Genomic DNA, 24,027 nt, shown 5'->3' with positions numbered 1-24,027 from the left:
CACCCGTTTTAGGCGCACCAAACGTGGGACGGAACGCCTTGTCCCACTCTATTCCGTCCCGTCCCACGTACCAAACGGTACCATAAGGTTCCCGGAGGAAGGAGGGATGGACCTTTCCCTCGATGCTTTGCCTCTGGTCCTCTTATGTATGTTTACGGGTTAAAGTTCAAATAATTATTTATTCCCGGTTGCTTCCAGCTTATTCATCCGTAACAAAAATTCCAGAGTAATTTAATACATGATTTGATTTTAGCAACTAAACATTCGCGGAAGAATACAAAGAAATTTACAAAGAAATCTAACGAGTTAATCTGAGGGATAGGGAATGGCCTTGAACTTTTTGTTAATAACTCGTTAATATAACGAGTAACTCAACCTCTTATAAGTCCATGCCAAGTTCTTTCTTCTATCAATGTGGGACTCATTCTCAACATGCCTCCTCACGTGTAGCGAATTTTCGAGCCTAACACATGAACAATACAACGGAGTGACATGGAGCACATGTGGCCGTTTGGCTTCACATGTGGGACAATCTGGCTTTAATACCATGATTCATGAAGAAAGTTGAGGTTCCACTATAAAATTAATTGACAATATGAGAAGTAACTCAACCTCTTATAAGTTTTTCTCGTAGCTTGTTTACACCATTTCGTGTTTTTTTTTTTTTTGGAACTAATTTCAATTTTCAAGAAATAAGAATTGAAACTATAATTTAAAAACTATAGTCTATATAGTAGTCAAACGAATCTTAATTCTCCTTTTTATTTTCCTTTTTTTACCTCTTGCACTCCCTTTCTAATTTTTTGTCTCTTAATTTTCTTTCGATCATTTAATCGATTAAACCAGAAGGAAAATATAATGGATAGTCCATAAAGTCGAACGGGAAGTTGAGAAATAAAGACCGGAAAACATATATTTTTTATTGGGCAGTTAAACTTAAAATGAAAATGGCCCTTTGCCCTTTGAGCAGAAAGTACGAAAGCACATTTACAGTAGGACCGGAAGATCAAAAGTGGAAAACTGTCGGAACCAAAACAAAAGGGTTTGTTGAAAATTACAGAGATTAATTGTACAGATGAGAAACGGATGCGATGAGAACTGCATTTTTGCATGTGCATGTGCATGCCGGTCCCATCTAAGCTGGGTTTTGTTCCCATGTTTAGTTATTTTCCAAATATTTGGCAGTGATGGCAATGTCTATTTAAATCGGAAAGGGATTCTCTTCGAATCCCTTCCACCAAATCTACCAAATCAATCAATACAGACTCTTGAAATTTGATCTAATGGCTAAAGTTATTATAACTTTTAAAAGACCCTCTGTTTTTAGTCGTTGGATCAAATTTCAAAGATCCGGATTGATTGATTGGGTAGATTTGATGGAAGAGAGCTAGAGCCCACACATTATTTTTTCTTTGTACAAGAGAGCTAGAGCCCAAAACAAAATGAAACCACAAACAAAAATATTAGAAAGTAGTAGCACCAACAAGCCCTGCAAGTACCGCATATCCTTCTCTATGAAGATCATGAGCAATACAACATAAACTAATCTTGCTTTATCTGATTTAATTACTTGCTTAAAACTTAATTATCTTGGATTATATATCAGCAAGAACCGAGACGCCCTCCGCATACTTGGTATAAGTGTGACGCTTCATGACCTCGGCGAGTGGTGAGGAATAGTCATTTCCCACCCTTTTTTCGTACTCGTTCCACCATTGCATGTAGCTGCTTTGGGCCAAGAAAATATCAGGCGTCACTGCAAACTTCTCGAGATTATTCAGCACGTACTGCTCAAATTCGATCAGCATTTGCTTGGCATTTGGATTACTCGCTTGTTCATTGCATAAGATATGCGCTTCCTCGACATGCACCCAAAAACAAGAATCATCATTCAGACTTGAAGCCACATTCTTCGCTTTTGAGTTCGATTTGGTTTCGCTACGCAGTTGGGGGTTCTCCCTTTCTTTCTGCTCTCTCTCTGCCTTCTTCTTTTCCACGTCTTCATTGAACCATTGCTCCAACAGAACGAAATGCCGAGGCCTTTCCTTTATGTAATCTTTTCCACCTTCCTTGTAGTACTCTGCAATGTGAAGCGGTTCGATCATCCTTCTGTAATTCGTTCCACCAAATAGGAAACGAGTACGCATTGCGGCTCCTTCTTTCTGGGGATTGCTCTCAACTTCTGCAACCGTGTCCTCCCAGTAATTCGAGAGCTTCTTCTTGTACTCTTCGGCATTAATGTCACCCGAGCAACGCTTGTTTCTGTACCTGTCATAGTATCCAATTCCCATCTCTTTGGACTCTTTCTTGTACCCTTCCATGTAGACCATGTACTTTTTAATCTCATTCAATTTCCAGAAAGAACTGTAAACCTGCGTCTTCTCAATCGCATAGTTACGTTCTTGAGTTTCCATCTTTTGCATCAGGTTGCCGAAATTTATGTCGGGTTGTTGCTGCTGCAATGACTTTTACAAAATGATTTGCGAAAAGAGTTAGTAGAAGTAAAAAAAAAAAAAAAAAAAAAAAAATATATATATATATATATATATATATATAGTTCGAAAAAAACATGGGATGTGATTGCCCCCGGCACACCCGTGCTTATTTCCAATATTCGGATTAAATAAAGTAAAAGAAAATCAAGAGACAAAAATAAACAGGTTTGTGCAGAAACCATTCTCTGAATCATCATCAAATCAAACATTTGTGTGGAAAGTTGGATACCTGTGAGCTATTAACTCCAAATATTGCTGCCAGTTGTGTTTTAATTCCAGCTTTAAGTGGAACTGTATCCTCTTCAACCAACTCAAAGACATCTCTAGAAAATGCCTTCAGCTTGAGATCACTCAAAAGCTGTCCGTAATCGAAATACTGAAACCCCAAATTCGGACCTTGAATTTGAGCACTCTGAGAGCTGGTTTCCACCAACAGTTGCAAAATGGCATCAGGGTCCTCAAAGCAAGAACCACCCGATGCGGAGCACAATAGGAATGTTCCGAAAGGCTTGTAATCACTCGCTTGCGAAGCGGTTAGGAAGGCTTTAGGTACAGGATCGTTGATAGAGGCTACATTCAAGAAGCAAGAACTCCATGTTGAGAATTGCAACACACATTGTCGGAGTTGTTCGTCACCGGTCAAGGGTGAACCGAAAGTGATGCAAAGGGGACGCTTCGCTTTCGACAAGTTGAGGCTTTGTAGCAGCCATAAGGTGAAAAGGCTAGCTACACAGCCTCCAAAAGAATGTCCAGTGAGAAGTATCGATGAGTTGGAATTGCTGCTTTCTACCAGCTGAAATATTACATTAAGTTAGTCAATTACTGAACTGCTGTATAATTAATTCGGAGACGTCTTTACAAATAAGTTCCTCAAAATACATTCGTGGTAAAAAAAAAAACCATTCAACTCCATTTTGAACGACAACAAAACAAAATAGAATCGACTTTACAACATTCGGCTCTTATTGACAAGGTTTGCTATGTGCTTATATGGTCTTGAGTTACTCCTCATATCGCCAATTGATTTTATGGTGTAACCACAATTTCATCGTGGTATCAGAGCAAGTTGTCCACGTGTGAAGCCCAATGGCCACACGCGCTCCACGTTATCTAGTTGTTGTTCACGTGTAGGCTTGAAAATCTGACAAATGCGGGAGCGTGTTGAGAGTTGTCCCACATCGGTAAGGCACAAGGTTTGCTATGTGCTTATATGGTATTGAGTTACACCTCATATCGCCAATTGGTTTATGATGGAACCTTAAATTTCATCACTTATAACACTAATAATGAGGTCTTTGTAAGTGTTTCTCGTTAATATTAAGAGTTGCCAAAGAAGCCAAACTAATTAAGTAGAAAGTAATCTAACATTATAAATATCATTTTTAACCGTTTCTCGCTAAAATTAATAGTGTCAAAGTGATGAAAAAGTTTAATTCAGTAGAAAAAGAAAAGGCAAAAATTGGAAAGAAAAAAAAAATTTATTTGATTCGTCCTTTCTTCTGTCTCTATGTCTATTTTTAACTAGGCAATGAATGAACAAGTTCTTATATAAGAATTTCTCAAAAGCGAAGAAACTTCTTTTTTAAATATTATCAAAGATAACAGTGCACACCTTTGTTCGCAGAAGATCGAGGTTGGTGTGATTCAAGGCGAAGAATTTGATTGCCAATTCATTGACGGAGAAACTTGGTGTTTTTTTGCTGCACAAAAACTCGAAGAGGAGAAAATTTGTGTCCTTGAGAGTCGTCGATGAAATCATCGCTTGTGGATCTTGAACCTTAACTGGTGAAGTAAGAAAAGATATGATGGTGGTGTTTGAGTGCTTCGTTTCACTAATGTACAAGGCCATTTGTGCATTCGGATCATCAGCTGTCTGGGGCTTTTGCTTCCGAACCGCGTCCCATGACTGGTGCAGGGGAGGAGAAGTCACCAGCACATTTGCTAGTTCAAGCCCCGCACTGCTAATTCTGTCCATCACCAACAAAAAATTGAAGCAAAGTTAATTGGAGGGAATGCTTTTGAAATAGTTAAAAATGTCAGTAGAACAATCAAAAATGTCGGCGGAATTTAATTTCCATCAGGTTGTAGAGAACCGAATTTCTCCAAATTTTGGAATTGGATTACAAAATCTGTGTCCGAACAATTTTTTTATTATCAATATTTGATAAATACTGGAATACTCCGTAATTAAAATTCAATTCCGCTTTTTCATTTTGATTAGCCTTATGTAAACATGTCATAAAAGTGTGCGAATCATAAAAGCATTTTTCATAAAATTTCATCGTGCTTCTAATAAGGTCAGTTTAACAATAGACTTGTAAGAATGAAATTCCACTTTGTTAAACCATACGAACATATATTAAATATTGCCTCCGCGAGAAACTTTACTCATAAGCACTTATCTTTTACTTTACTCATAAGCATTTTTCTTTTACTTTACTCATAAGCAATTGTCTTTTACTTTGCTCATACGCATTTTTCTTTTACTTTACTCATAAGCACTTGTCTTTTACTTTACTCATACGCATTTTTCTTTTACTTTACTCAAGTGTTTCTCAATTAAGCACTTGGAAACTTGGAAATGCTTCTTAAAGCTGCACATAGTGCATATGCTTCTTAAGAACAGCTTCTACTAGACGCGCTTTGTAAATATTTTCCCCAAAATTAACCCTAAGAAGTTTCATGCAAAACACTTCAATTTATAAAAGTTCGTGTTTATAATCAAAACCGTTCATATTATAAATCATCTCATATATATTGTCTATGCAAAAAATAAATTAAAATTAAGGTTGTTTAGTCATCAAACTGTTTAAAAACAAATGAATAGTATTGGTAAAAACATTACGAACCATTAATGTATTTGCTACAATAGATTGACTAAACGACCATAGTTTTAGTTTATTTTTTACAAATATAATCGTTACTTTGTGATTCATAGTATGAACGGTTATGATCATAAGTACAAAACTCTATGATTAAAACACAATTTTGTGTTGAAGTTTCTACTCATTTTTAAGTAGCCAAATATTATCCTAATAAACTATAAGAAAAATCAATGACAAGGGATTCAAAGAAAAACAAGGATCGGAAGAGTTTGAAATTAACTTACTGGTTGTTCATCTTCAAGCTTTTGGCGATCTGCTTAAAACACTGTAGACTGAAAGATTTGGAAAACAGGATGGTCAGTGTCCTTTATATAGAAGAGGAAACAGTTCTAATGCTATTATTATTCTTATGGACCTCATTGTCCACACCAACCAAAGGGCACCACGAGGGAATTTCCCAACAAGTAAACAAGGGATTTTTCATTGTGTTCTCCAAGTCGACAATGCACAGGAAAGTCTACGTCGTCGTCAACGGATCTTGTTCCTATAAGGTTCCCCGAGGAGGGAGGGCTGGACCTTTGCCTCGATGCTTTGCCTCTGGTCCTGTTATCTACGTTTACGTGTTAAAGTTCAGATAATTATTTATTCCCGGTTGCTTCCAGCTTATTCATCCGTACGAAAATTCCAGAGTAACTTAATACATGATTTGATTTTAGCAACTAAACATTCGCGGAAGAATACAAAGAAATTTACAGAGAAATCTAAGTCTAACGAGTTAATCTGAGGGATTCGGAATGGCCGTTGAGCTTTCTGTTTTTTTGTCTGAATTCACCTACTAGCAATACAATATGGTCAACGCAGCCTTACCGATGGACTTTCGTCCCCATGTTCATCGGGTCAGGCTCCGTTGCCGACCGAATTCCGTCACCTTAAATGTTTCGCGATGAACTCGTTGGAAACTGACTAAACTTTAAACGTTCATAATTTTTTCGATACTCAACGAAATCGAATGATTCAAAAACGAAAATCATACTTCTCGATGAGACCAAAAAAAATGGTACATTTCTCAACGGCTAAATCGTCATGGTTTGGCCGGAAAATGGCTCGAAAGCCGCGGAGGTCGCCGGAAAATGGGTAAACTTTAAAATGTTATAACTTCCTCATTTCTTAGTCAAATTGGACCTATAATATGTCAAAACGAAGCTTAAGACGAGAGGAATAAGATTATACCTATTTGTAAGCCAAAAGGTGGCCGAAGATGGCCGGAAAATGCCTGCAAACTCACGGGTCTCGCTGGAAAACTGGGGAAGAGTCCCTCGCCGTTTCTGGGTTCGTGGGGTTCAAATAGAGGGTGAGGGATGGTGGTGTGCTGCAGCTGCTGCTGCTGCTGTTGTTGTGTTTGTGTGCTTTCCTGATGAGAGGAAAGAGAGAAGAGAGTGAAGTGAGGGAAGGAGAGTGGTGGGGATAAGGAAGAGAGAGAGAGAGAGCCGGAGACAAGGGGAAACATGTGGACCTAAGTAGCTCACAAAACAAGGTTCAATAAAGACAAAATAACAAATATCTCCTGAAAATTGAGGAATCTACTAATTTCTTTCGGTTAATCACTATATGATCAAAATAAAATGTCTTGTAATTAAAATATCAAAAAAATATCAAAATTCAATTAAAATAATCAATAAATTTATATCTACTAAAGCTCAGTTGGCCTTCATCATGTTAGAAGGGCGACAGTTCACCAGCAGTGAACTTCCCAAGCTGCCCTCCATTCCTTCCTTGCCGGGCCCCTTTTCCCTCTCTGCTGTAGAAAAGTGACCCCCTTACTCTTATTGTAACCCTTCTTTTCTTCGGGATTCTTTCGCTCTTTGGCCACGTGTTGATCATCTGGGTATCTTTTTTTCCATTCTGACTCTCTCTTCAATTCCAACGTTTTATCCTTACCTAATCCACCGCTGGCAGCAATGGTACATGCCTTTCCACCAAAAATTAATTAAAAAACCTTGCCTCATCACACCTGGCAGCTATGATGCATGCCTTACCACCAAAAAATAATTAAAAAAACAAAAATCCGGAACATGCACAGAAAAGCTGAGAATGGATACTGAGTGAGATAGGACGGATTTAGATCCTCTCCTGAGCCCAAGGAGAGAATCCTCCTCACTAAATGACTTGAACCGTTAGATAAAAATTTAACGATTATAATTATTATAATTTTAAAAAAACCATCTTATTTGTAGTCGTTAAATTTTATCCAACAACCCAAGTCATTTAATAAAAAAATTCTATTCTTGGGTTCAGGAGAGAATCCCAATTAACACCCCAACACTCAGTTTCCTGCACTGCAATTTCAGTCACAGACCTCTATGCAATTACACCATGTTTCTTTGCAAGACCCAGTCGCAGAAGCAGCACAGCACTAAGCTCCAGATATTGAAAATATTCAGAGCTGCTGTGGAAAGATTTTTCCTTTTTTTATTTCAATAAAAAAAATTATTTAAAAATTTGCCTAAATTCATCAAAATCTACAAATTAAATCTATTTAAATTTTTTAAAATCTATATGAATTTTGTAGGAGTCTTAAATTCTTTTAAATTCTATCAAATTTATCATTTTTAAAATCTTTTAAAATCCTTTAAAATCTTAGTTTGACTACACCTCTTTTAAATTAGTGGCAAAGCAACATTGTTTTATATTTTGGTCGAAAGAAGCAAAGCAACTTGTTTGAATCATTTTCTCTCATGTTTGTGTCTATAAGCCTCCCCCTCCCCCCCCCAAAATCCAATCCACCCTCTTATCAATTGCGTTGAAAGAAATGAAAGATTATGCCTTGGTCCAGTTACTTTTTTAATTCGATCTTTTTATGTAGACACTGGGACTGGGTGGCAAGAAAAAGTTGGAAAGGCAGCATAATTGGAAAATTGGGTTATCACGATCACCCCCTTAACAGAGGAGTCTGCATTTGACGTTACTTTCAACTAGGGTAAGGCGATTGGAGTCCCGATAGCATTCATAATTAGAAATGAGCATCATAGTGAGTTATACTCAAAGTCCACTTTGTTGTAATTCATGGGTCTACCTTGCTAAGTACAAAAAAGACAGTGTTTTCTTTGCTAACAAGGTAAGCAAGTTATGGAATGAAAGCATGCTGCTCAAACTTCAAATCCAATTTAAGAATCACTCAAAATTTCTCTGCAACAACATACTCATTTAGCTGTATCTCATGCTAAAATACTAACAAGGATCATTTCAACGTCGACCTTCGCCATTGACGTATACCTTGCGACCTCATCATCATGTACTTAAGGTATAGATTTAACTCTGAATCTCCCTTGCAAACTGTTTACAGTTTTTCATATGGGTTTTTGGGAATTACAGGAAATTTGGTCTTCGTAAGATTTAATTGTTGTTAATTTTACGGTTTAATTGTTTTCCACAAATATGATTGAATGATAAGTTAGTTGTATATATATTCAAAACAAAAAACTCTAAATCTATCGCTCTCGAACTTGCCTCACCCACAAATTTGGCTTTGACCGTTATTTCTCCTCCTTGGCTTCTGTTTTCGTCTCTGACCCATTCAGCTTGAGCAAGCAGTCCACGCTGGCTTTCTTTTACGTCCAAGGATAATTGGTATCAAATATTTGCATTTTCATTGTTTCGTTTTTTTCCTCTGATTTTCTTTTTTATGAAACTTAATGGTTTTGATTTCAATCCTCTTGCAGAAGATTGAGAAACAGAAGGTAAGAGGACTGGATGATCAAGTATTAACTCATTGTAAAAAGCAAAGGTAAACCATGAAAATCTTGAAGTGATATCCCATGACCTACAATTATTTTCTTATCGATTAATTCATTATTGGAAGGCTACTCGGAGTCTCCATCTCTTGGAAGGTAATTTTGGAGTTGTTATTAATTTTTGTGAATTATTTGATCTGCGTTTTGTTTATTTGTGGAGTTGGATAATTATTTATTGAAATTACTGTTGATTTTAGTAATTGATTGATAGGTTTGGTTTCTGGATTCTCTTTCTTTGTTGAATGTTTGATGATTTTAATTTTTTAAATCTGGGTTTTGTTTATTGATTGCAGTGTTGTATTAACTTGCATTTTATTTATTGATTGCAGAGTTGTATTATTTGCGTTTGATTGGAAGGGCTGTAGAGATTTGATTCAAATTGGTGCATTTGCGTAAGAAAGAAACCTAAATCTTTTCTTTCGATTTTAAGAGCTGAATGGACATGCTCTGTTTGAAATACATGTTTAGATTTGCAAAATTTTCTTAACATGCATGCTTCAATGGTAGAATAGAATTGATAGAACATGTACGGTGGCTAGCTTTTCGATCTTCATTTCAGGTTGAACAATTATTTTCTTATATATCTTAATGGTAGAAGAGAACGGACATATACCATCAGCTATAATTTAGGTTCACAAGATTTTCTTATCATCCTTTTGAACGTTTTGCATGAGAATGGATATATAGCAGAATGGATAGTTGTAGTGGACAGTCAACTTTAATAATTCTTAATCCCATTGGCTATATATCTTGTAGAAACACCATTAAATTGTACGCGCGGGCATAAATCTCTAGTTATAACTAAAAATAAGATAAAATAAACAGTATAATATCGACTCATTAGAAGCATCTACATTAACACATACAAATTGATAAAAGAAAGAATCATAAGCAGTTACCAAATATTTAAACTTCACTAGTAGCAATGTGCTGAAAGACTGAAATTAGAGGAGGCCTCATTCTTTTAGTGAAATCGAAATGCAACGAGTGTCATTGCTTTATGAAGTGGAAATTACAACATCATAATTGAAACAATACCCCCCACACATTCTTTTACTTTGAACAAAGAGAGCTAGATGCTAGAGCCCAAAACAAAACGAAACCACAACAAAAATATTCAAAAGTGGTAGCACCAACAAGTCCTACAAGTACTGCACACCTTTCTCGATGAAGATCATGAGCAATACAGCAAAACTAATCTTGCTTTATCTGATTTTAATTGCTTGCTTAAAACTTAATTATCTTGGATTATAGATCAGCAAGAACCGAGACCCCCTCCACATATTTGCGGTAAGTGTTACGCTTCATGACCTCGACGAGCGGTGAGGAATAGTCACTTCCCACCATTTTTTTGTACTCGTTCCACCATTGCATGAAGCTGCTTTGGCCCAAGAAAATATCAGGCGTCACTGCGAAATTCTGGAGTGCATTCAGCACGTAACGCTCAAAGTCAATCAGCTTTTGCTTGGCATTTGGATTACTCGCTTGTTCATTACACAAGATAAGCGCTTCCTCGACGTGCGCCCAAAAACAAGAATCATCATTCAGACTAGAAGCCACAGTCTTTGCCTTTGAGTTGGGCTTGCTTTCGCTGCGCGGTTGGGGGGTCTTCCTTTCTTCCTTCTCTCTCTCTGCCTTCTTCTTTTCCTCGTCTTCATTGAACCATTGCTCCAACAGAACAAAATGTCGAGGCCTTTCCTTTATGTAATCTTTTCCACCTCCCTTGTAGTAGTCTGCAATGTGAAGCGGTTCGATCATCTTTCTGCAAATCGTTCCGCTATATAGAAAAGCAGTACTCATTGTGGCTCCTTCTTTCTGGGGTTTTCTCTCAACTTCTGCAACTTTGTCCTGCCAGTAGATCCAGAGCTTCTTCTTGAACCCTTGGGCATCACTGTCATATGTGTCACCCTTGTTTTTGTAGCTGTCATAGTATCCAATTCCCATGTTTTTGGAATGCGCCTTGTACCATTCCATGTAGGCCATGTACTTTTTAATCTCATTCAATTTCCAGAAAGAACTGTAAACCTGCGTCTTCTGGATTGCATGGTTAAGTTCTTGAGTTTCCATCTTTTGTATCAGATTGCCGAAATTTATGTCGGGTTGTTGCTGCTGCAATGACTTTTACAAAATGAGTTGCGAGAAAAGTTAGTAGAAGTAAAAATATATATAGGATGGAAAAAAAAACATGGGATTTGGACTAAATAAATTTAAAGGGAATCAAAAGACAGAAATTAACAGGTTTGTGCAGAAACCATTTCTCTAAATCTCTTCAAATCAAATGATTGTGTGTGGAAAGTTGGATACCTGTGAGCTGAGAACTCCAAATATTGCTGCCAATTGTGTTTTAATTCCAGCTTTAAGTGGAAATCTATCCTCTTCAACCAACACAAAGACATCTCTAGAAAACGCCTTGAGCTTGAGATCACTCAAAATCTGTCCGTAATCGAAAAACTGAATCCCTGAATTCGGACCTTGAATTTGAGCACTCTGAGAGCTGGTTTCTACCAACAGTTGCAAAATGGCATTAGGGTCCTCAAAGCAAGAACAACCCGAAGCGGAGCACAAGAGGAATGTTCCGAAAGGCTTATAGTCACTCGCTTGCGAAGCGGTTAGGAAGGCTTTAGGTACAGGATCGTTGATAGAGGCTACGTTCAAGAAGCAAGAACTCCATTTTGAGAATTGCAACACGCATTGTCGGAGTTTTTCGTCACCGGTCAAGGGTGAACCGAAAGTGATGCAAAGGGGACGTTTCGCTTTCGACAAGTTGAGGCTTTGTAGCAGCCATAAAGTGATAAGGGTAGCTACACAGCCTCCAAAAGAATGTCCAGTGATAAGTATCAATGAGTTGGAATTGCTGCTTTCTACCAGCTGAATTATTACATAAAAGCTACTTGATTACTGAACCAACCGGAGAAGTCTTTTCAAATAAGTTCCTCAAACTTCATAGTGAAAAACACTTAAAACTCGGTTTTAAAACAAACAAAAAATGGACTCGACTGTTACTGCATTCGGCTCTTGTAACACTATTAATGAGGGTTTTATAAGTGTTTTTCACTAACGTTAACAAATGTCTAAAAAGCCAAACTAATTAAGTGACGAGTAATCTAACATTATAACTTTGATTTTTAATTGTTTCTCACTAATATTAATTGTCGTTAGAGCGGTTTAAACTTTATCAGTTATCATAGAGAATAATACGCACCCTTGTTAGTAGAAGATCGAGGGTGGTGTGATACAAGGCGAAGAAGTTGATTGCCAATCCATTGACGGAGAAACTTGGGGTGTCTTTGTTGCACAAAAACTCAAAGAGAGGAAAATTTGTGTCCTTGAGAGTCGTCGATGAAATCATCGCTTGTTGATCTTGAAGCGTGACGGGTGAAGTAAGAAAAGATATGATGGTGGTGTGCGAGTGCTTGGTTTCACTAATGTATAAGGCCATTTGTGCATTCGGATCAGCAGCTGTGTGGAGCTTTTGCTTCTGAACCGCGTCCCACGACTGGTGCAGGGGAGGAGAAGTCACCGACACATTTGCTAGTTCAAGCCCAGCACTGCTAATTCTGTCATCACCAACAAAAATTGAAGGAAAAGGAGTGTGTAAGAAAAGACCACCCAACCATAATGACAAACATGCTTGGAACTGCTTTTGAAATAGTTGAAAATGTCAATCCAACAACCAAGAGTACTTTTGATTACATTTGGCAGAAAAATTTAATGGCTCGTTTACTAATCAATAATTAGAATAATTAGAATAAGAGGAATTGAATTGAGAAGTTAGAATGGGGTGAAATTAGAATTAGATTCATGTTGAAACTGTTTACTAAAATTTTCAAGAATTGAAACCACGCCTTCACAGTTTTGTTTCTGGGAACTTATGAGAGCAAAACTTCCCAATGGGTCAACCATCCTGAGATTGCTCTCGCGCGAACTCGCTTAACTTCGGAGTTCCTACTAAACCCGAAACCAGTGAGCTCCCAAAATGCATCGTGTTAGGTAGAGATGGGAATATACATATAAGACTTACATGATCCACTCCCCTGGACGATGTGGGATGTTACAATCCACCCCCCCTTAGGGGCCCGACGTCCTTTTCGGCACATATCTGGCCAGGGATTAGCTCTGATACTAAATTGGGGAGTGGATCATGTAAGCCTTATATGTATATTCTCATCTCTACCTAGCACGAGACTTTTGGGAGCTCACTGGCAATGTTAAGCGAGTTCACGCTAGAGCAATCCCAGGATAGGTGACCTACTGGGAAGTTCTGCTCGCGTGAGTTCCCAGAAACAAAACCGTGAGGGCATGGTCGGGGCCTAAAATGGACAATATCGCGTTATGATAAAGTCGAGCTAGGGATGTGGTGGGGGCCCGGACCGAGATGTAACAAAAATTCCTTTATTCTAGTAATATATTTTATATGCTATTTTTTATTGGTTAATACTTTATTTTATTTTATTTTAAACTTTGTGATAAAATATTTAGTTTTTATTTGTTTTTTTTTTTTTCGCTAAGAGAATAAAATTTGGGATAGCGTAAATACGAATGGCAATTTTGAAGTTTCATAAATAAGTGAGGGTATAATGAGAAGGAAAAATTCATTCCAATTCCCCAACAACCTGGAATTCAAATGAGAATCTATTTTGGTTTTCCCAATAACTTGGAATCCAATTCTTCCAAATTTTGGAATTCAATTCCAAAATTTGCATGGGCCGCACCAAACTTTTTTATTCCTTAATATTTGATAAACACAATAATATTTTGTAGGCGAAATTCAATTCTGCCTTTTTATTTCAATTATTCTTACGCAAGCATGCCATAAAAGTGTATACATGGATGTTCTAGAAATATTTCTTTGTGCTTGTAATAAGGTCATTTTAGAAAAACACATGTAAGAATGAAGTTTCATACTTTGTTAAACTCTAGGAACAATTGTTAAATTATTGCTTATGTGAGAAATACTTCACTCATAAGCACTTCTTTTTTACTGCAAACCTAGAGAAATGTTTATAAAATATTCAAGTGCTTCTCGAAAAGTTGGAAATGCTTCTTAAAGCTGCACATAGCATATGCTTCTCCAAAAAGAGCTTCTACTATCTAGAAAAGTTTAATAAGTTTTTCTTCTAAAATTAACCACAAAAACTTTCAATTGTTTGAAAACACTTTCAATCATTCCAGAAGTCGTTCTAAAAATGTCTGCTTAATCACGACAATCAACACTACATGGATCGAAGTGGAATTTCACCAAACTACATTGAGCAAAATCGTATGATTCGTTTGGAACTGTTTTTAAAATGATTAAAATCGTTTTTTTTGTGAAAATATTTTTGGAACTAATATTTAGTAAAAATACAAATGAATCTTGAAAAAACACTTGAAGTGCTTCCTACAAGAAGCACTTTAAATGCTTTTAGAACTCATAAATATTTTCTCTAAAAGTGTTTTAAGTCATATTAAAAATCTTTCCAAATGAGCATGTACTTTGATCTAACTAAACATCAGAAAAATCAATGACAAGGGATTAAAAAAATAAAAAAAAAGGCCAGGATCGGAGGAGTTTGAAGTTGACTTACACGTTGTTCATCTTCGAGCTTTAGCCGATCTGCTTAAAGAATACAGTAGATTGAGAGATTTGGAAACCAAGTGGTTCACGTCTTTCTTTATATAGACGAGGAATCAAAACTCTCTTATTACGCTTGTGTGAACAATCTCATTTCATTTGATTTTTTGTTTTCAATTAAGGAGTGTGATTAGTCAATGAAGGGGCAGTTTCTTCGAAAGCGGACATATTATTTTTCCCCTTTTTATTTATCTTTAGTTTTTCAATAGGGTATGCTATGTTTACATTATTGTTGTGAGATTGATGTAAAAAACAGTAAAATTCATATTTATGTAATTACTAAATTTTCCCTATTTTTTCATTTTTGTTCAGCTTTAACGAGAGAGTTAGAATAATAATTTTATGAAATTATTATGGACGACGTTGTTCCACCAATTAAAATGGCCCAACGAGGAAACTTCCCGCCAAGTCATGCACCGGAAAGTCTTGGTCGTCGTCGTTTTTGAATCCCTTTTGCTCCCCTGCTTCGTTCCTACGCAACGAAAATATCCAGAATATTTAATTTAATTTTAACGACTGAACATTCGCGGAAGAATACGTTGAAATTTCCAAAGAAATCTAACGAGGAAATCCGAGGGCTGTGGAATGTCCGTTGACCCTTCTGTTTTTCTCTGGATTCGCCTACCGATAATACAATGTTGTCGTTTTCCTTTCTTTGATTTTATAAAGGAGCAATCGTCAGACGCTCGTACGCAAGCAAGGGTCACAGGGTGGGACCATCGGCGAGAATGCGTGTTTTGTGTGTGCGGTTGGACAACCAAGTAGTGGTCGTTCATAGTCAAGAATTTTTTCTGATAGAGGGCCGACCTTTATTGTTTTAAAGTGGAAGATAGTAGTACTTAAATCTATCACAATGTTTTAAAATGCAAAAGCGAAGTCAAGGTTTTTCATGGACAACTTTGTCTAGGCGAAAGTTTCGAGGCGTGAGACTACTGCCTCACGCGATCTAAAATTGTTAATATATAGTCTAGTTGGAGGGTATGTCATATAGTCTAGTTGAATTGAACTTGTGCGTTTTTTTTTTTTTTTTTTTGAATTTTGATATTTTTTTTAAAGCCTAGTCCAACATCTCAGGCATATTTCAACCACGTATAGGCGAGTTTAAGTCTACTCTAGCTACTTGAACTTGGAGGGGTATGTCATATAGTCTAGTTGAATTGAACTTGCGTGTTTTTTTTTTTTTTTTTTTTTTTTTTTCAAAGGCCCCGTCCAACATTTCAGGCACGCTTCGACCATGTCTAGTCAAGTTTAAGTCTACTCCAGCTACTTGAACTTGAAGGGGTATGTCATATAGTCTAGTTGAATTGAACTTGCATGGTTTTTTTTTTAAAGGCCCAGTCCAACATCTCAGGCATGCTTCGACCACGTCTAAGTGAGTTTAAGTCTACTCCAGCTGAGCAAAGGCATTTTTATCACCGCCCCACTTCCAAAGCCGCCTAGGTGCACCTCAAGGCTCGTTTTTTAAAACATTAATCCATGTTCAATCAAATATTTCAGACAGCCAAAAGAGGAGTTTCTACTTGAAAATTTTAGATACAAATTGATCAATGAATATCTAAATAATCAAGACATGTGAGAAGAGTGCCAAATTTTCAATCGAACTTTGTAAGATGCCATCCCATTGCGCTGCGGACGACCGAACTTTGGGGAACACTTGGAAAATCCCGTTGCTGGTTCTCTCGTCCACTAGCAATCAGCAATTGTAGGAATAAAGGGGCAAATTATTGTCGAATGAGAAGCTTCTCTTCGAACCGCAAGGGTGCGCCTTGGCAACGTTAATGCTCGCTTTTCCGGAAAACTGGTGAATTATTTTGATGCCCAAAGTCCCAATTTACCACGACTTACATTGCTTTCCGAGAGGAGCGGTCCACTGAACCAATGTCGATATCCTTTGTGTATATGTTTGTGAGAGCAAAGAGCAAAAGCACAAAGACAACTTGAGCACTCATGATTCCGAAATGGCTGATACTGTTACCAATTTCCATCCAACTTCCTGTATTCCGGACCTGATAGTAATCAAAACGGTCAGTAAGGTTTGCTAGAAATTATTGATCGGATGCTGTAAAATAAGAAGCATGCATCCATGCACGTGTGGTGTGTAGTGTGGTATGCGGTGTGGATCAGATATCTGTGTTTAAATGTTACTTTGTTGGGTAATCTCATACTGTTACAGGAGACGGAAGCCGCGAGAAAAAGTTACAAATTCAAAATCTGAAGAATATAGTAACTTACCAGGAAGAAAAAATGCATGGTCATTACATCCGAAAATAGTATAACGAGAAAATAGCATGCCAAACGTGGAAGTCGGTTTAGCTTTGTTATTGCACTGAATACGCATCTGCACGTCAGTCGAACACAAATTATATGAGAAGTTGAGAATCACAATTGCTTACAACTTCTTATGGCTTAAAAGAAAAAGAATTTCCTATACATGCTAGTAAAACGCATTTTCCAATGGCATAATTAACAGCGTCAATAAAGAAGGATGTTTCGACAGCTTGTAGCCACGCATCACACGCAAAATTGTAACTGGACTTACATGACTAGCAGGAACGGAATGAATAACTTGAAGATAAGTAAGGCGGCCATGAGAAACGGCTGAAATTAGAAGCAAATGGTATCAGGTGAGTATTGACAACTAATCTGATAAATGCTCAGGAAAGTTCAACCTTCACTTACACTGAAGACAGTAATGAACCGATACACTGATGAAATCTCAAAACTTGCTATACTTGCAAAGTTTCCCGTTCCAAAGAAAGCAACATTGAATAAAACCATCTAAAACCACAAAAGACATCGGAGACATACAATATGAATGATGAGCAGTTACATTATTAAAAAACAAAAGGGGCAATGTATATCGTTAAATTTCTCGAACAATCAGATAAATCTTTCAGTATTGTAACAAAAAGAAAAAGGATAGGACTTACAAAGATCAACGGAATTCTCACATCAGACAGCTGTAAGTATCTACCATCAAGTATGACATTTTCCTCCATACCACTAAAGGAACTTGACAACCTTCTCACCTTACTTGAGTAAATAAGTGTGTTTTCAACTAGTATCCAAGAGATGAGTACAAGAGCCAGAGCACCGTAGAAAACAGCTTCATATCTGCATAGGTCTAGAGAATGAGCAAAAAGATAAAAAAAAATTCAACCTAACATTCCGCCTATTAAAAAAATCTGTTAAATGAAGGCAACTATAAGCTAGCATATAAACGGAATGTACCCGATAGATAATAGAAGAAAGGTGGGCGCAAAACCGAGAAATATGGAAGTAAGACGGGACAAGAGGCCATTTGCTGAAAATAATGGAAGTACCATCGAGAAACCTATGACCAGACAAATTAAAGATCAATATTAACGGACATGATATTTGCAGTTACCTGTCAACTGACATACCAATTACAAAGAGAAAAGAACTAACAAGTCGGATATGTAAAAAGGCCCTAAAAGGGAAGAGTGAAAACCCATACCAGCGATGGACCAATTTATGATCTGGTGCAAAGCAAGTAGTTCTTGGTTCTCAGTTCTGTGAGAGGTTGATATTGACACCATCACGGATGACAATCCAACCAAAAGAGCCTAATTCACAAAGTTCCAAAACATTCCATAAATATCAAATGTATCTCCAGATCTGTTAAGTTACATGATACGTTAAGCTTTATTTCCATACCAACCGAGGACAGAGATAGGTTAAGCACCTGTAACTGGAAGAGCATGGGAAATTTAGGTTTCTTCTTGTCATGATTACAGATACTTAGCCAATACTTTCCTTCGGTACGCAGATCTAGCAATCTAGCAGCTACTCCGATCATAATAATCATAACTCCACTCCAAATCCTGCAAACATGATTTGTCACAAAAGGTTCATAATTAGCTTAATCTTTGTTGATTAATCATAGCTGCATTCAATTTATTTCTTAATTTTACACAAACCTAACAAACACAACTATCACAGCTGATTTAAGTTCTTGCAAATAGTAAAATTGGCACGTGCTGGGTTCTGCTTTGAACACATATCAGGTTTACCCTCCCTTCTGGTAATTTGTATTTCATTTAAAAAGTTAAAAAGGTGAGAAAGAAATAAGGAAATCTCAACTAAACCCAGCTTGCCCATAAAAAATGTGAGCACAATAAAGGTATTGTTTGAATTAGAGATTGGGTTCAATTCTGAAGTTCGTTACATTTATAATGGAAGTAACCCCCGCCCCAACACAAGTACGCACCACAGAGAAACATTCAAGAATTAAAGATGACATACACTAGACGATTATTATCGGGAATTTCTGCTGGCATCAATGTAAATACAGACAAGAACCAACATGCAGCACAGGCAAAGATTGGTATGCCAGATCTCCAGGGAATCGATTTTAAGAGATAGAGAAACAAGACGACTCCGGACACTAGGAAACACCAAGTGTATAGCTTCCTCTCAGTAAAGCTATTAACCTGCAGAAATTACCAACATACGCTGTTCAGGATTGTAGAGTACAATTTCCCATGGCTTGCAGTGTGAAAAATTATAATTCTGATTCAGTACCAGGAATTCAAGAATGAATACTGAGAAAGCACCAGTGGCTAGAATTTTCACAAAGTAATTGATTCTTCTTCCATATAACTCTTTCCATAATGCTTTGATGAACCGATATTCACTAAATATTTGTGTCCACAGGAATACTGTCATTGACGTGTATGCGTGGTAAAGAGGAGGAGAACGCTCCATAAACAGTACTATACTGAGTAGTCCCAGGAAAAGGCATCCACAAAGTTGTACCTGCAGCAAACAATGAGATTTGTGGGTTACATTACATAGTGAATATTAACACTTCTAGATGTTCAACTTTCACAACTAATATATTCACGAACATCTTTTAGTTTCTTTCTTTTGAAGAAAAACATCTCTGTTTTCAGAATTCCGTCCTTCAATTTAGAAATCACTATTAAAGCTTTACAAGAGGTCAAGACTACACAAACATTACCTTTCTGGTATTATCTGTCTGGTGATCTGTTTGCTCCTTTCTAAACATATACCCTGCCAATGGAGTATAAGATTGCAGCACATGGAGAAGAATATAGGTCATCCAACCAATATACCCAAGAACAATTACTGTCATGAGCATCAGCCAATCGTAAGTTTGGAAATAGTGAAGTCCCTTCAGAGCCAAATCCCTGAGATCTTCAGAAAGCTTCCTTGCAGTTTCATAGTCTCCATTAGATATTAGATCCTCAATCTGATCCAATAGGGAGGAATAATCGGCCAGTGGTTTGAAAGGCTTAAAATATAATGAATTTGCCTCCTTTGTTTCTAACTTTGTCAAGAAATCCAAGATAATAAAAAGGGCGTCTCTACCTCCTTTCGTTCCTCAAAACTCCAGTAGAATCAGATATAACAACAGTTTTCAGTTTTAACCTTAATATGCTATTTCATTAAACGAATTGGATATTTTATGATTGAAGAAAGTGATGCCTTGTTGTCATATATAGCACATAAATATATATATATATATGTACATATATAAATATATATTCAGAAACAAAAGGATACGTGACTTCCGAAGGAACTGGTTGAGAATTTGCTTTGTGTTGGCAACCACAGCTTCAACTTCATCTTCCTGGAAAATGAAACAAAAAGAGAAAGCTCAGTTGTGTACCAATTAACCATAAAACTCATCCAATACAATAGGTGTATGCAGGCAAAGATAAAAGTGATAACATTACACATCCCTTACAACAAAAAGAAAAAATCCTCCATCAAACTGGTTGACTATACCTTTGACATGTCTATGTAATCAAGAGGTAAACTTCCAACTGAGTTTACAGGACCAGGCAAACCGAGAAGAGTTGACTGCCAGAAAACTCAATCAGCAAATAAGAGTGATACAACTTGAAAGGTAGTTTAAAGGGGGAAAAGTTGGGAAAACAAATTGTACAACCATGAGAGGGGCAATATCAGCTTGATTAACATCCACCCTTTCAATGCCATGAAGGCCCCATTCTTTGGGTGTTGGCGCATCATGCATATGATCATCAACAAAACGAAAACTGCAATCAGAATGGTTGGAGACTGGCTTCGGATGTTTAACACCTGCTCCCCAAACAACTAGGGGAGTATCAGTGTTTGAAGGATGTCCATCTCCATGGCTGCCTATCAGTAAAATTATAACAAGAAAGAACCGTTATAAGGGGATAAAATGAGGTATAAGTTCAAAACTTATAACAATTCGGTGAGAAAAGAGAAGCAAAAAGTTTCTATAAAGGTGAAGACGAATTAAATCCAACCTTTATCATGCATTCCATGATCAGCAGTAAACACGTATGCAGTACGATTGTCCTTGTAATAATCTTCTAGAAGATTATAAACCCTTTCAGCTATACTATCAACAACCACAACATTATTGAGATATATGGACGAAAAAGGCCTATGCGCATGACCATTTGAGTCACAGCCGAGTAAGTGCAAAAACACAACAAGATTATCCTGTAAGAGTAACTCCTTCAACTTTTGGTCTTCTTTGGACCGATTCAAAAGGCTCTGAAATTGATCGAAAGACCACTCATCCAAAAAGGAAGCATCTGCATGCCATTGACACATACAAATTGATAAAAGAAAGAATCATAAGCTATTAACAAATATTTAAACTTCACTAATCAATGTGCTGAAAGACTGAAATCAACCAGTAAAATAAAACAGAGATAACATGCTGTAATTGAAAAATGTGATAAAAGTTTGAAGTCAAACCAGTAGCAAAGTCTTCAAATTCATGAGGGTAACTATTCCAGGTGGTGTGAGGCAATGCAGCACAGAAAATGGGGACTATATCAGGACTACCATAAGAGAAAGTATGCCGGCTTCGATTAAAAACCGAATCGAATTCAACAGGGTTAGCTTTCCACCCTGAAAAAACGATTTTGGTTTCTTCAGAAAACCAATTTGCATCTGTGTAAATGCTCACAAAAAAATAAATAAATAAAAAAGATTCAACCTTTCGTAACAGCACTGGGATCCTCATAGAACCCAGCAATGATAGCAACATGTCCAGGCCTCGACTCCGTCGGCGGACGAGCGTGCGACACTCCCCACCGACCTTTCTCTATCATCACGCTTCTCAGAAACGGCGCTCTGAAGTTTCCGTCGGAATCCGACTCGAAGAATTTGTCGGCTCTCAGCCCATCAGCTGCAGCAGAAGCTCCAAACTTTTCAAAGCACATTCGAATGATAAACAGAGGGAATTTTAGCGGGAAAATTGGACGTACCGACGAGCAAAACGAGGCGTTTTGCGGGGGCGGAGAAGCGGGGGGTGACGGGATCCATGCCGTGGACAATGGGGGACTTGAAGTAGATGTCGAAGATGCTGAGCATGTAGACGGCGTGGAGAACTACGCCGAGCACTACCAACCATTTCTCTTTCCTCTTCAACCATGTCCGTCGTCTTCTCCGCGTGCTTGCTCTGGCGTTGCTTCCTTCCGCCGCATTCCTTTCTTCCGCCATTTTTACACCGCCGCTTTTCCTCCCGATCGTCACAGTCGTCGTTCAACTCTTTCGCTCCTTTTTTTTTAGTTCTTTCTCCTAGTCTCACTCTTTTTACAAGAATTGTGGGCCTATTGGGCCTTGGGAGATAGTATTGTTGAATGAGCCGAGGCCCATAATCTGAATGTGTACTATTATGATTTTGTTTAGAGATATTTGCCAATTTCTCTCCAATTTGTAAGGCGCATTCAATTTTTCTTTAAATTTAATTTTAATCCATTATCCTTCTAAATTTTTATAGTTGGCCAACTTCCTCTCGAACTTTAATTCTAGCCGATTATTCTTCTGAACTTTTGTAATTGGCAAATTTCCCCCTTAACTTTCATTTTAGTTGATTCCTCCCATGAAATTTTATAATTGGTCAATTTTTCAATAATGAATTTGTTGAGATAAGTAATTACTTTTCTTATTCAAATTTGGATCTTGAATTAAAATAGGTGAACCGAGACGGTCATGTGAGTCAAGTCACAAGGCAGGCTAATGAAATGGCGTCACGACCCCAACATGTTGCTGAAAAAGCAAGACCATGGAGAAGATTTATAGTTGTCCATATTAGGGTAAAATTCAAAGAAAAAGTATATGTAGTGAACTAAAAGAAGAGAAGAAGAAGAAGCAGAAGAAAAAACATATGTTGACCACATACTAATAAAATTACACTTTTACCTCAGACAATTGTCATTCGCATGCACATGACCAAGATGAATAAAAGTTCAAAATCTAGCATCATAGGGGAAATTGGCCAATTATAAAAGTTCAAGGGAGTATTTAACTAAAATTAAAGTTTAGAAGAAAAATTGACCAATTATAAAAGCTCTTAAAGGTAATTAGCTAAAATTAAAATTTAAAGGGAATGGCAGCTCCTTACAAGTTGGCTTTTCAATTCACTTATTCAAAAATAGGAAAGTTTGGGGAGGAATATCATCCGAGCTACTTGCAGACTTTTTCTTTAACTTGTTTTGGTTCCCTATATTGAAGGAGAGAAAGTGCCTCCTTATTCTCCTCTGCCGTTGTCTTTTGAAGCACAGTCGATCTACTACAAAATTATTGTACGATAATGGATGGTCTCACCGGTTCATAATACGAGTGGACGACGAGTTTATACTTTAAAGTCTACTATCAATAACCAATTCACAGAATGGAATTGATTATGCCACACAACGTGTTCCAATACTCCACAATACTAACTCAATATATGGAATTCACTTGATAGATAATTATACGGAAAAATTACAACAAAAAACGGGAAAATCGTATATGAAATGCGTAAGCAAAGCTGCTACACACATTATTAATACAGAAAACCGTATATGACATGTTTGGCGTGCACATCAGAAGATTCAGCAGCAACACAAACATGGGAACGTAGCCTAAGCCAAAAGGCTTAAAAGAGATAAATGATGAACCCTAGAAAACCAATCAGCATCCACACTGGAAACGCTGTAGTTAGAGAACTTGGTGCTGCAGATGGGGGAGAGGCTGGAGAGCTAACTTCTGCAGAAACAGCCAGCACCATGCTAGCAACTGTAACCCAAATGAAGAAAATAGCTGCAAGCTTTTGGTTCTGGAAAGTCATTTTTTGTATAAATTGTTGATGCACGAAAGCTGGACCGACGAACAGTGGAAAGCTGAATTGGTTGGCAATTTGTTGGGTTGGTTCCCACCTATTTATACATGCAATTTCATATATTTTTCTCTGTGTACTTGTGTGTATGTAGATTCTGGAAAATTTCAGTGAAGCTGATTTCGATGATACAATTCTTGTTTTTGTT

At 37.3% G+C, this 24,027-nt stretch overlaps 3 protein-coding genes and 1 long non-coding RNA gene across 8 annotated transcripts; 1 reads left to right on the top strand and 3 right to left on the bottom strand.

Moving 5' to 3' along the window:
* Window positions 1–1,443: 1,443 nt before the first annotated feature.
* On the bottom strand, window positions 1,444–6,804 carry LOC103939637 (senescence-associated carboxylesterase 101). Of its 3 annotated transcripts, none has more exons than XM_009349744.3 (5): window positions 6,551–6,804; window positions 5,605–5,652; window positions 4,108–4,462; window positions 2,725–3,288; window positions 1,444–2,465 (listed from the first exon to the last, which is right to left on the bottom strand). In XM_009349744.3, exons 2-5 carry the CDS (start codon window positions 5,613–5,615, stop codon window positions 1,596–1,598), a joined length of 1,800 nt encoding a protein of 599 aa, XP_009348019.2. In that variant the 5' UTR covers window positions 5,616–5,652; window positions 6,551–6,804; the 3' UTR covers window positions 1,444–1,595. The 3 variants fall into 3 exon arrangements, with proteins under 3 accessions (XP_009348019.2, XP_048434871.1, XP_048434873.1); XM_048578914.1 differs by having other exon boundaries at window positions 5,605–5,645; XM_048578916.1 differs by lacking the exon at window positions 5,605–5,652.
* A 1,323-nt stretch (window positions 6,805–8,127) lies between these two features.
* On the top strand, window positions 8,128–10,057 carry LOC125474819. Of its 2 annotated transcripts, XR_007256222.1 has the most exons (4): window positions 8,128–8,621; window positions 8,899–8,947; window positions 9,040–9,207; window positions 9,441–10,057. It is a non-coding gene; the product is annotated as an uncharacterized LOC125474819 (long non-coding RNA). The 2 variants fall into 2 exon arrangements; XR_007256221.1 differs by lacking the exon at window positions 8,128–8,621 and having other exon boundaries at window positions 8,634–8,947.
* Window positions 10,058–10,205: 148 nt separating this feature from the next.
* On the bottom strand, window positions 10,206–14,830 carry LOC103939636 (senescence-associated carboxylesterase 101-like). 2 transcript variants are annotated; one of them, XM_009349742.3, is made up of 4 exons: window positions 14,679–14,830; window positions 12,314–12,668; window positions 11,416–11,979; window positions 10,206–11,229 (listed from the first exon to the last, which is right to left on the bottom strand). In XM_009349742.3, the coding sequence occupies exons 1-4, from the start codon at window positions 14,687–14,689 to the stop codon at window positions 10,360–10,362; spliced, it is 1,800 nt and encodes a 599-aa protein (XP_009348017.2). In that variant the 5' UTR covers window positions 14,690–14,830; the 3' UTR covers window positions 10,206–10,359. The 2 variants fall into 2 exon arrangements, with proteins under 2 accessions (XP_009348017.2, XP_048434870.1); XM_048578913.1 differs by having other exon boundaries at window positions 10,206–11,220.
* Window positions 14,831–16,166: 1,336 nt separating this feature from the next.
* Window positions 16,167–22,289, bottom strand: LOC103939638 (GPI ethanolamine phosphate transferase 1). Its single transcript, XM_009349745.3, has 18 exons — window positions 21,985–22,289; window positions 21,714–21,905; window positions 21,470–21,625; window positions 21,010–21,303; window positions 20,664–20,875; window positions 20,501–20,575; window positions 20,276–20,342; window positions 19,710–20,035; window positions 19,271–19,504; window positions 18,992–19,179; window positions 18,432–18,570; window positions 18,204–18,312; window positions 17,957–18,059; window positions 17,656–17,839; window positions 17,405–17,503; window positions 17,265–17,323; window positions 16,958–17,063; window positions 16,167–16,731 (listed from the first exon to the last, which is right to left on the bottom strand). The coding sequence occupies exons 1-18, from the start codon at window positions 22,217–22,219 to the stop codon at window positions 16,567–16,569; spliced, it is 2,943 nt and encodes a 980-aa protein (XP_009348020.3). The 5' UTR covers window positions 22,220–22,289; the 3' UTR covers window positions 16,167–16,566.
* Between the last annotated feature and the right edge of the window lie 1,738 nt (window positions 22,290–24,027).

This window comes from the organism of the source record quoted next, unplaced genomic scaffold (assembly GCF_019419815.1).
Source record: "Pyrus x bretschneideri cultivar Hongxiangsu unplaced genomic scaffold, Pyrus_bretschneideri_v1 Contig13, whole genome shotgun sequence".
NCBI classification, from domain to species: Eukaryota; Viridiplantae; Streptophyta; class Magnoliopsida; order Rosales; family Rosaceae; genus Pyrus; species Pyrus x bretschneideri.
This window is presented reverse-complemented; position numbering and strand designations above follow the sequence as displayed.

Bases quoted from the DNA above. Each gene is read 5' to 3' on its own strand.
- LOC103939636 (XM_009349742.3), bottom strand. The intron at 11,980-12,313 runs GTGCGTATTATT...GTAATAATTCAG, and splicing joins TCGATCTTCTACTAACAAGG to CTGGTAGAAAGCAGCAATTC. The intron at 11,230-11,415 runs GTATCCAACTTT...ATTTTGTAAAAG, and splicing joins TTGGAGTTCTCAGCTCACAG to TCATTGCAGCAGCAACAACC.
- LOC103939637 (XM_009349744.3), bottom strand. The intron at 3,289-4,107 runs GTGTGCACTGTT...GTAATATTTCAG, and splicing joins TCGATCTTCTGCGAACAAAG to CTGGTAGAAAGCAGCAATTC. The intron at 2,466-2,724 runs GTATCCAACTTT...ATTTTGTAAAAG, and splicing joins TTGGAGTTAATAGCTCACAG to TCATTGCAGCAGCAACAACC.
- LOC103939638 (XM_009349745.3), bottom strand. From the start codon at position 22,219: ATGGCGGAAGAAAGGAATGCGGCGGAAGGAAGCAACGCCAGAGCAAGC. The intron at 18,313-18,431 runs GTGCTTAACCTA...TTTGTGAATTAG, and splicing joins CCATGCTCTTCCAGTTACAG to GCTCTTTTGGTTGGATTGTC. The intron at 17,840-17,956 runs GTACATTCCGTT...AGACCTATGCAG, and splicing joins TTTCTTCTATTATCTATCGG to ATATGAAGCTGTTTTCTACG.